At 45.0% G+C, this 12,345-nt stretch overlaps 1 protein-coding gene across 7 annotated transcripts in view; it reads right to left on the reverse strand.

Annotated features, from left to right (window-relative positions):
• TP63 (tumor protein p63) overlaps positions 1-12,345 on the reverse strand; it is a 198,806-nt gene that overhangs the window by 37,868 nt on the left and 148,593 nt on the right. For 2 of the 7 annotated variants that reach the window (XM_030215593.1, XM_030215592.1), the window contains one exon: positions 6,189-7,080. The exons of the other annotated variants lie outside the window; for them this stretch is intronic. In XM_030215593.1, coding sequence (XP_030071453.1) covers positions 6,966-7,080 — 115 coding nt within the window. In that variant the 3' untranslated portion in view covers positions 6,189-6,965. Of the gene's footprint in view, positions 1-6,188; positions 7,081-12,345 lie in introns of those variants that run through there. 7 annotated transcript variants of the gene reach the window in all.

Here is a 12,345-nt window from a genome sequence, read left to right on the forward strand (position 1 = left end):
CACAGTACAATCAGTTTTCTACCTGCTGATGAATAGTATCCTGTGGCCCAGCTAATCTGCCTGCTCAGGAAATTGATTGACCCCTGACCTCTAGTTAGACTCCCATAGGGAGTGTAACCTGATGCTGCTAGAACTGGACTGTCCAGTCTCATCTATTGACCACCCTCATTGTCTGGAGCCTGATTGGACATATCTCAAAATTCAGCCTTAACTTCTTGGAATTTGGCTTTCTTTAGAGTTGAGACAGGAGTCCTCATATACAAAATTCAAAGTTGGCTTGAAAATATGGCTATTTGAAAAATGTTATAACCTGCCAAATTAATGTGATTTTTTTTGTACCTTTATGAACTCGTTGAATGACTGACGTCTTGAAAACAATTCCTTTCCAGTGTTTTCAAACAAGGTCTTATCAAAGTTTTAATGTTATGATAATTCATTCCCTCCCATTTGGATATTTTTTGTATGTGTTTTTTATTTTCACTTGCATTATTTATTTATTATATATATATTTTTTTTTTTTACCCATTTTGATGCAAGTAAATGGACAAATAAATAACTAATTGTGGGTGTATTTTGTGACAGAGCAACAAACCTATCTAGATGACATGATAATATGTGTTATCCTAGATTATCCTAGAGCCAGCGATTAAGTACATCCCAGTCACCTGTCTGACTCTGTCGATTTTAATGGAATTGCGGTGGGTTCTCATGACGCACTGTGGCCATTGGGTTGCTTGCATTTTTTGTCACTTTTTGTTGGGTTAGCATTATCAATTACAAGTGGCTGATATCGACACTATGAAATCACCACTTCTCTTTTCATTATGGAAGCAACTCGATAAATCGGTGCCTCCGTTTAAGTGAGCTAGTGCTGAGTGTTCAGTGCCAATTCTAGAAGGGCATCTGTGCACCAAGATAGTGCCATAGAATACTAGCATAAGTTGGCATGGGAACAGCTCTGTTGAGGTGTGTCCGTTTACGCCGTTTCATGGGCTCACCTCCATGCACCAATCCCTAGATTCTAGACATGGCATGCAAATTTCCACGTGCAAAACTGTGCACTATCTTCAGATGTGTGTGCCCTAAATTGGCTAACGAGCCACTTAGTGCCAATAATTGGGTGCTAATAATTATGGGCTTCAATCGAGAACAATTTGGATTTGCACACGCATCTTGCTATGCAATAGTCTATAGAGATCTACATGCAAATCTTACAAGCGCACTCAAAAGGGGGCGTGGGCATGGGCAGGGGGGGCATTCACTAAAGAGGCACATATCCATGCCTAACTTATGCACCAGGATTTGAACCAGGTTTCTGTTGGTGTAAAACCTCGCACGCAAAGATGGGTGTGAAAATCGGCTGTAAGCAATATTTTATAAATGACCCCAATTTGGAGCGCCGTTATAAAATACTGCTCTGCACAGTTAGTTTTGGTGTCAGTTACTGAATCTAGTTCTAAGCGACACGTGAAACCGATGGCGTTCTATAAGTTGCACATATCACTTGAAGCCACACCTCCAGCTTTCCCATGCTCTCCTCATGTTCATTCCCCCTGCAGTTATGTGCTGTAGCACTTAGGAGCTACCTTATTATTTACATATAACGTCTACTTGTCAGTGCTTATGAAATGCATAGGGTAGCTATATCTAGAATTACCTCCTAGTGGAAGTTTCATCTGCGAACTGCTAATGGATTTTGAGAATTGTTGCATGTAAGAACATAAGAATAGCAATACTGGGTCAGTCCAATGGTTCATTTAGCCCAGTATCCTGTTTCCAACAGTGGCCAATCCAGTTCACAAGTAACTGGTGGAATCCCAAAGCCAAGCGTAGCAACATTCCGGAATCCCAAGAGTAGCAACATTCCGGAATCCCAAAGAGTAACAAGATTCCGGAATCCCAAAGAGGAACAAGATTCCAGAATCCTAAAGAGTAGCAAGATTCCAGAATCCCTAAGAGTAGCAAGCTACCAATTCCTGGGCAAGCAGTGGCTTTCCCCATGTCCATCTCCATAACAGACTACGGACCTTTCCTCCAGAAGCTTTGGCCGAATTTGTAAACCCAGATATGCTAACTGCTGTTACCACATCCTCTGGCAATGAGCACCCCTGCCTTTCCCAGATCCCACTGTTTTGGTTTGCCCTTATAATATGTACTTGCATGCCAGCATTTACACCAGATTTCAGCAGGTGTAAGTGCCATTCCCAAATTTAGGCGTAAGATCAACCCTAAACTAGTATTCTATAACAAAAAACGTGCTGTGCAGAGCATCCTTTCCAGAATACCAATACTACTAATCATTTCTCTAGTGCTATTACGTATACATTATTGCAGGTACTATCTCTATACCTAGAGGGCTCACAATCTAAGTTTTGGGACCTGGGCCTTGAAGGGTTAAGTGACTTGCCCAAGAACACGGAGCTGCAGTGGGAATTGAACCCAGGTTGCCAAGGTCAAAACCCAATGTACTAACAGTAGCCCAGATCTTCCTCTTTGGGTGCCATTAATAGAATCCCCCCCCCCCCCTCTCTGCCTTTTCTTATTTTACTGTCATCTTGGAAGGTAACCATGCAAAATCTACCGCATAAGTGGTCTTTGGGGATGTGCCCAGCATATCCTCAGCAATTACCACACTGAAAGAATCATAGTGTACATAAACTTTTTTTGTCAGCCAGTGCAAAGGTACTTAGCACCTCCTAAATCAGAGATAGTAAGTGGTCCCAGTCTAACAGTAAGAATTCCAGTTAATTACTATGCGCCAGTTGTAACATGAGGTCTCTACCTACTGCCTGCCCAGAACGCAAATGTTCATGCGCTAACTGCCATGACATGGCGTTGACAGTTTGCCCTTGTGTGGTAGCCATTAGTGTGTTGCAAATCTGCAAAGGGGCCCTTTTACTAAGCTGCGTAAGCATCTACGCGCAACTAACATGCACCAAAATGGAGTGACCACCCGGCTACTGCATGGCTCTTGCGGTCATTTCATTTTCGGCCCGCATCCATTAAGTTCAGATGTGCATAATGTGCATCAAGTGGCATTTGACACGTGTAGGTCATTACCGCCCAGTTACCGCGTGAGACTTCACCGCTAGGTCAATGGCAGTAAGGTCTCAGACCCAAAATGGACGCGCGGTGATTTTCATTTTGTCGCACGTCTATTTTCAGCAAAAATGTTAAAAAGGTCCTTTACTAAGGTGCACTGAAAAGTGCCCTGCGATAGTGTAGACACGTGTCTGGGTCTGCGCATAGGGTTACCATATTTTGTCCTCTCAAAAAAAGGGCACATGTCCCACCCCCTGCCCATCCATGCCCCACCCCTTTCGCATCCTCACCCCACTCCTGTCACATATTCCCTCCCCTCCCCCAGGTCACATAGTCCCCTCCCCTGCCCCCCCGTCACCTCCCCTCCCTCCCCTTACCTACTATCTACAGCCCTGGTGGTCTGGTGACCTCTTCGGGGCAGGAAAGAGCCCCTCTTTCCTGCCCGGAGCTCTGTCCTTGCCCTGCATCCTGTCGCTGTGATGGTCTCGGATTCAAAATGGCCGCCGACAGTTGAAGTCTCGCGAGGCCTGCATCAACTCTCAATGGCCATTTTGATCCCGAGACCGTCACAGCAACAGGATGCAGGGCAAGGGCAGCGCTCTGGGCAAGAAAGATGGGGCTCTTTCCTGCCCCGAAGAGGTCACTAGACCACCAGGCAGCAGTAGATAGTAAGTAAGGGAAGGGAGGCTAGGATAGGCCCGCCGCCCACCCGCCCGTTCAGAAATCCAGACAAACAGGCGGACTGGCAAAACCCGTCCGGATATGGCCTCAGAAAGAGGACATTCCGGGAAAATCCGAACATATGGTAACCCTACACGTGCAGAATCGTTTTTCAGTGCACCTTGGTAAAAGGACCCCTAACAGCTTTACACATCTTAGTTAAAAGGCCCCTTAGTTCAACCCCAGCAGCCCTGTCTTCCTAACCACAAAGCTTTGTAATAATCTAAAAGCTATCAAAAGAGAAAGGCTCTTCGCCTCACTTCCTGCATAGCTGGACAGACAGACAGGGCTATGCAAGCGTCTGTTTTTTCCGCAATACTGCCATTCCTGTACCGGTAGCATTTAGCAAAAGAACCCGCCGAAGCAAAAGACAAGGCACAGAAAGAAATAGTCTACCATGAGCTAGGATGAAAAAGAAACATATATTTATTGACAATTAAATTCACACATTCACATTATAGCAACCTTGGTAACAAAACAAAAAAAAAAACAAGTTTCTCTGTGTTAAACACAGGGAAAGGCAATCTTCTTTGCTCTTAAAATACAATCATAGTTTTTTTTGCGGTAAACTGTGAAACTCAAGAGAGCAAAGGTTTGAAAAGTTCAACAAAGCAGGAAGTCTAAGAATACAAAAGTTAAACCCATGATTTTTTTTGCATTTAACTGCTAGGGCAGAAGCACATTTAAGCTACAAAGGTTTTAAGAGAGGGTTTTGGAGAGCTTCTTGGAAGACATTGTGGTGTTAAGGTTATGGATTTGGGTGGGGCTTTAGGGGACTCAAAGGATGCAAATCTCATCCCAAATCCCTCCAGAAAAGTCCATAATCCTATCACGAATGTATTTCTCATTGAATCTGTCCTGCAGTCACCTCTGTAACACAACCCACATTCTCTCTGAACACATAATCAGCATTTCTTTCACCTTGGCTCATTCGATTCACTCTACCAAAAATGGCTCATCATAAAAACTCTTTTTGAGTTTTTTTTAAACAGAAAAATTAAACACTCTTTTGCAAAAAAAAAAAAAAGATGTTTGAAAATTGAGTCCCGCTCACACAAGTCATTGCTAAGTTCACAAAAAGAGAAAGAAAGAAAGAAAACAGAAGACACTTTTTTTTTGTTACATTTGTACCCCGCGCTTTCCCACTCATGGCAGGCTCAATGCGGCTTACATGGGGCAATGGAGGGTTAAGTGACTTGCCCAGAGTCACAAGGAGCTGCCTTTGCCTGAAGTGGGAATCAAACTCAGTTGCCCAGGACCAAAGTCCACCACCCTAACCACTAGGCCACTCCTCCACTGCTGCTATTCCACTATTCCACTAGCAACATTCCATGTAGAAGTCAGCCCTTGCGGATCACCAATGTGGCCGCGCAGGCTTCTGCTTCTGTGAGTCTGACGTCCTGCACATACGTGCAGGACGTCAGACTCACAGAAACAGAAGCCTGCGCAGCCTTTACATGGAATGTTGCTAGTGGAATAGCAACATTCCATGTAGAATCTCCAATAGTAGCAACATTCCATGTAGAATGTCCAATAGTATCTATTTTTTTTTTTGTTACATTGTTACCCCGCGCTTTCCCACTCATGCAGGCTCAATGCGGCTTACATGGGGCAATGGAGGGTTAAGTGACTTGCCCAGAGTCACAAGGAGCTGCCTGTGCCTGAAGTGGGAATCCAACTCAGTTCCCCAGGACCAAAGTCCGCCACCCTAACCACTAGGCCACTCCTCCACTGCTGCTATTCCACTATTCCACTAGCAACATTCCATGTAGAAGTCAGCCCTTGCGGATCACCAATGTGGCCACGCAGGCTTCTACATGGAATGTTGCTAGTGGAATAGCAAATTCCAAGTAGAATCTCCAATAGTAGCAACATTCCATGTAGAATGTCCAATAGTATCTATTTTATTTTTGTTACATTTGTACCCTGCGCTTTCCCACTCATGGCAGGCTCAATGCGGCTTACATGGGGCAATGGAGGGTTAAGTGACTTGCCCAGAGTCACAAGGAGCTGCCTTTGCCTGAAGTGGGAATCAAACTCAGTTGCCCAGGACCAAAGTCCACCACCCTAACCACTAGGCCTCCTCCACTGCTGCTATTCCACTATTCCACTAGCAACATTCCATGTAGAAGTCAGCCCTTGCGGATCACCAATGTGGCCGCGCAGGCTTCTGCTTCTGTGAGTCTGACGTCCTGCACGTACGTGCAGGACGTCAGACTCACAGAAACAGAGGCCTTCGCAGCCTTCTACATGGAATGTTGCTAGTGGAATAGCAACCATTCCATGTAGAATCTCCAATAGTAGCAACATTCCATGTAGAATGTCCAATAGTATCTATTTTTTTTTTGTTACATGTTACCCCGCCCTTTCCCACTCATGGCAGGCTCAATGCGGCTTACATGGGGCAATGGAGGGTTAGTGACTTGCCCAGAGTCACAAGGAGCTGCCTGTGCCGGGAAAGAAAGAAAGAAAAAGAAAACAGAAGACACTTGACAAACAAAACCATTTTTCAAAAATCTTACAAGACAGTGTTCTTTTATGATTCCCAACTCTCAAGAGAAAACAAAAATCAAACAGAAAAATATGCAGCAGCATCCTGAGTCTCTTAGAAAAAGTATTCTCACGAGAATGGCTCCTTATTTTATTTTATGTTTTTTTTTACAGAAGCGATTTGAGTTGCAGCTATGGCGGTTTCTTTCAATGTGGTGCATCTTGTTGCGTGTATGGTTTCAGCCACTCAGAAAAATTGCTGCACCTTATCCGCTGACCGTAAACTTCAGTGTGTACACTTGTGCAGCGTGTGTGGCCGTGGCTATCATGCATCATGCGCAACATGAAGGGGGGGGGGGGGGGGGGTAAAAAAAATAGATATGATAAAACATCAAACTGCAAGAAGTCCATGGGGCTCCTTCACCCATCTGCCACAAAATTAACTCTACGATCAATGGGAGGTCAGCTGCTGGCAAAAGGGCTGTTATTACAGTGGTCACTGCTCGTATTCACAAAGCAAACATGAGTCTGCGCGACCAGGGCTTACGCAAGATGTAAACAACAATTTTAAAAATTACTTTCTGAGAATGCGACCTATGGTTAGAAGAGTCTCAGCACTGTGCGGTTTTCCTTCGTTCCACACGAAGTTTCAAGTCCTACGTTTTGAGACTCGAAATTGAAAAAAATGAGATAAGAAAAAAAAGAGGTCTTGTTTATGGATAGACTGATTGGTTTGGGGGTGTGGAATGTTTTAGGATTGCTGTCACTCGGTTTCGGAGCGTTTCCCCTTGGCTCCAGCAGTTCGCTCCTGAAGCAGGCCGAAGGAGACTGTAAAGAGGAACCAGAGAAAAGGAAGAGCAGATGAAGAGGTGCAAGATTCATAACTAGAAGAACACCTTCGGGATCAGGGTGGGTGCAGGCGAATGTGCCTGGTACCCTGGAGCCCCTTAAAAGGATTGTAGAATTCCAACTGACTCCACTTCTGCTTAGTTGGTCTCATCAATTCCACTTTTGTTTTTTACTCCATTGCATACTAGGGATGGGCAGCCGAAAAACGTTCATTTTGTGTTGTTTCTCATGGTCTATTGGGGAATTTTTATTTCACTTGTGTTTCTCGGCCATTTTCTCATACGGGAGCAAGGTCATCTAGAGGGTCTTTTACTAAGCGCACTCATGTTTTTGGTGCACACTAAAATTGTGGGCTTGCTAACGTTAGAGACAGTGGGCGTCTCTAACGTTTAGCATGCCACAATTTTAGTGTACCGCTAAAAATGTGAGCGCGCACTTTAGTAAAAGACGCCCTAAGTGTGTAGCCTTTTAAGAAAAAAGTGTGCAATGTTTGAAATCACTGCACACTATGTTCATCAAATGAAAAAAAACACAAATGTCATGTTTTTCTGCTCGTTTTTGTTTGTTGACGGCATGCAAGGACATGACTTTTCCTATGTTGTTGCAAACGACAGTCCATTCCCGTTGCATGCAGGGAGTTGTAGTCCCTGCATCTCTTGGGAAAACCAGAACTAGAAGTCCATGTATGCAGCCGGGGGGGGAGGGGAGTCCAATCTGGCAGTGGCATTCCTAGGGGGGCGGACACCCGGGGCGGCGCCCCACCAAACCGGATGCAGCACCCCCCCCCGATGCAGCGCGGACCCCCCCCCCGGGTGCACACCTCTGGGGGGGGGGTACCGCAGCGCGCGCCTGCTCAGAGTTCCCTGACTTCGCGCGTTCGCTGCAGCTCTCTCTGACCCGGAACAGGAAGTAACCTGTTCCAGGGCAGAGGGAGCTGCAGCGAACGCGCAAAGTCAGCAAACTCAGAGCAGGCTCGCGCGCCACGGCACCCCCCAGCGGCGTGCACCCGGGGCGGACCGCCCCCACCGTCCCCCCCCCTTGGTACGCCACTGCAATCTGGGTCAACTTGATCAGCAGAAATGAGACCAGGAGCAAAATTTAGGAAGCCCAATATGAGATTTAGGGCCAATCATAAGGAAGCTGTAGTCAATATGTAGCTTTTTTAAGCATATGTAGCCCTTCCTCAGATATCAAATACGGGGCCTGTGAGTTCGTAGAAGCTCACATAAGCATCTTTCTTTGTTGGCCCTTCAAAAAGTGTCATAACCTACAAAGACTCATGTATAGAATCCATGCAACTGTTAGGATGCTGTATCCCTATATATCATACAGTTGCCAGTGGAAACTAGGCTGCACAGCTCTGATCCCGAAGGTGTTTTGCAAACAAGGAAAAAGAATTATTTGCATATATCAGACATGCAAAACTGTGAGAGGAAAAGAGAGAGGAAGAGAGAGAAAGGAATTCCACTAAGAAAATGCAGGCAGCCTGTAACTAAAGCATTGCTCCCCATACTCTGTCCCCTGTCTCTGAAAATCCCAAATCACCAAAGTAGTCAGTTCTGGTACCATTGCAGATTTGCTATTGAACACGTGAATAGCAAACTAGTATCATACCAACCCTACACTAACTGCTCTCTTCCCATAGACAGAGTAGGGGAATAAAATATGATTCCTGTTACTTAATCAGTCAACCTAACAATAGTTTGAAAATATATTGTACACTATTTGTATGTCTCTCACAGTGATTGGAGAATTCAAAAATTCAAATTTCTTAGTCAAAAGGGAACCTCAAAGCTCCTCATAGGGTGAACATCAACAATGTTTATCATAACCCTATATATAATAGGAGTAGAGTAATATCATAGGTCCCAATGTAAAGAGGAAACAGGAGAAAACAGATCAAGTAAAAAAAAACCTCACACTTATGTGAGGAAAACCAATTGATCTAAAAAAAAACTCACGGTCCTCTTTATTAACAAAACCCAATCACCACCGGAGACTAAAACACATAACATTCACTATCCTCGGGATAGAGTTCCTGTTACTTAATGCAATAACCAGTAATATGATAATATGGTAATCAAGATTTTCCTGACACTGCTATTCCAATGAAGCCTCTCTATCCAGCACACTGTTACTCTATTGCTGTTCTTTACCAACTTTCACTCCTCAACACTGGGCATAAGAAAAAAAAAGCGTAATAACTCACTGATCCAGGACCAGTCCAAGGGTATTAGACGTCCCAGGCAAATTTTTAGCCTGCCACCTCCTCAATTATCTTTCATGCCCCTGAGTTTTGGGTAATTAAACTCTAGAGTCATGATCACCCCCAACACCATCTCTCCCGGAATGATCCAGTAAAGACCCATAACTGGACATCATGAGGTCAGTACTCTAAAGGGGTCATCCATGAACACAGAACACTCTTGCCTGGACATCTCCTCGGGCCATGGCTTAGATTTCACCAGACAGAAGTGATATTCAGCAATTATTTGCATACATGTATCTGTTTAAGCAGGACCAAATAAATATCTGTCCCAATTCCATACTTTGAAATACTAACTTTCCTTTGCATGCTTGTACATAACAAGGGTGATTTCCAAAAGCCAGTGTTCTGAGGGTATGTCGCATTGTATTACAGCACTGCATTCAAACAAGCAGCATTTTAATCCTCAACAGTGTTTTAAGAGATGGGATTCGATTATTCTTGTCACTAGAAACATAGCTTAAAAATAAAACACGCGCTGGCCTTGTGGTTCAGCGGCAGTGCTCAATTCCTAAGCTGGTTCTTTCTGCCCATCGGGCCAGATGAGCCCAAGAACGCTGCAAAAGAAGCAATCACACACAGCACTACAGGGTCAAAGAGAGGGAGGGTCTCAGTCATTGCTCAGCAGTGACACCTACTGGTCATGCTCAGGATTCATGAGTGAGTGAGCTACAGTCTATCTCCCAGATAGTCAAAACCATTTAAATGGTCAGGAACGGCACCCTGGCCTGTTAAATGGTACTTAACTGGCTATCTGGCAAGATTCAGTGTGGGATAACTGGCTAAACCCCGCTGAATATTTCCGGTTACCAGCTAGGAGATAACCAGCTATTCCCAAATTTTTAGCGCATAGCTGCCTATTGTAAGTGTCCACATTGGGCTGTGTAAATAGCTGGAATATCTTTGGCTGGTTTAAATTTAACTGGCTATCTGAATATTAACTTAGGGGTCATTGTACAAAGGCGCGCTAGCGGTTTTAGTGCACGCTAAAAATAAGCATGCGTTAAACGCTACAGACACCCGTATATTTCTATGGGCGTCTCTAGCATTTAATGAGCGCTAAAAATGCTAAGTGTGCCTTTGTAAAAGATCCCCTTAAGTTTAAACCACCCAAAAATAAACTGGATATTCAGTGCCGGTCATCGGAAACAGCCCAGCATTGAATATCCAGGCTGACCGCCAACTGCGGGAATTAGGCAGGCTCCTTCCTGCGGTCTGAGTATCGGATCCTATATTCTTGTGGCTAAGGACATGACTCCAATTGCTCCTAGCGCAACAGACCAACCAAGGTCATTTCTGATTGACCTAGAGCTTAAAGGAGGCAGGAGAAAACCAGTGGGTCAAAAAAATGCATTAAAAAAAAAAGTCAAATTTCTCATAATCCATCAATGCAGTGCCAGAACACACTCAGCATCTCACAATAGAGGCTTAGCTGAGTGATACAAAGAAAAGCTGAAGGAGGCTTCATTAATTGAATTAGATGGATCACAGCCGGGCTGCATTCATCTTTAAAACAACAAAATAGAGGCTGTCAGCTTGAGATTCCTCACCCTGCAAACAGGAACCAGAAAGACAAACAACAATTACTGCAAAGCAGCCCTGTCAGCCCAGAAGAGAAAGCTGCAATTTACTCCAAGCCATCCTTGGCTGACAAAAACACTCCAGGGGTCTGATCTTCAGAAGAGGCTTTTACTATTCTCTTCTTCAGCAAATAAAAAAAAACAGTGACCCTCTGAGGAAAAGGCTGCATTTTGGACTAGATTTAGTAAAGGGTGCTGAAAAAAATCTGCATGGCACGCTTAGAGCCGATTTTGGACACAAAACTTTGGGTGCAATGACGTATAAGTAAGGTGCAGATCCCCAGCATTCGGTAATACTGCACGCACCTTTAATGAATGCCCCTGTACCTGCTGTGAGGGTGTACACCCCACCACTGGGAAATAGGTCCCCTAGACAAGAGGCATCACCTCAAAGTGACGATCGGAAGACCATTTAGGGTTTAGTCCATTCCATCACACTCAGGGTAGACTCCTGGACCCTGCTGGGGTGGTTGTAGTCATAGGTAGAGACTACGCAGGAGGTGGCAGGGACAGGCTGAGCCAGTCCTGAACAGCACTGGAATGGGTTAGTATTGTGAGGAATAGTATTGACTTGACCGGTGATCTGCATGTTCATTTGCATACTGAGAAATCACAAAGGTGTCCCAACTGGATAGCTGGTGGAGTATTCTTGTCTAAGTGCATATGCACATATATCTCCAGTTAACTCTAGCATTCTATAAAGGAATGTAGGCGCCTATACAAAGGTGGGCAGTTATACAACGAACCCCCCTGTTGAAGAATGATGTGCATTCTTTGAAGTCCACCCTGCTCGTACATGGGGTAAATTCTCATGAGTGCAAAGTAGGGGGGGGGGCACATTTGCCCCGCCTCCCCCACGCTCTTGACGCCCGGCGTAACCCCACATACCTGGGCTAGAAGGGGTCCCCACGCCCCGCCAGCAAAAGCTTTCCTGTGGTGATATTTGCCACTGCACTGCCTGCCCTCATTTCCTGTCCGGGCGCGTATACTTGTTTTTAGTGAATTTGAGCATGCACGAAGCTCGCACATGCTCATTTTCACTAAAAGCAAGCATGCATACGAGGGGGAGGGGGGGGAAGCAGGGCAGGCAGCACAGCGGCAAATGTTGCTGCAGGAAAGATTTCCTGCATTTCTACCAGTAAGGGACCAGGGGTGGAACTAACAATAAGCAAATGGCTGACCGGCAAGAGGAAAAATGAAAACATGAACATCTTGAGAAAGAACAGCTGTCTGAAACTTGCAAATTTTCCTCTGTATTTTTTGGAGTCGCTCTTGGGCCATTGCAGTCAGTATTGGATATGACCACACAGCGAAACAGTACTGAACACGGAAAGAGGAATTCAACCACACAACCTCTGAAGCCATTAAGGTCCTCAGCTATTCAGCAGTAAAACAATT

Source organism: Microcaecilia unicolor, chromosome 10, assembly GCF_901765095.1.
Source record: "Microcaecilia unicolor chromosome 10, aMicUni1.1, whole genome shotgun sequence".
Lineage (NCBI taxonomy): Eukaryota > Metazoa > Chordata > Amphibia > Gymnophiona > Siphonopidae > Microcaecilia > Microcaecilia unicolor.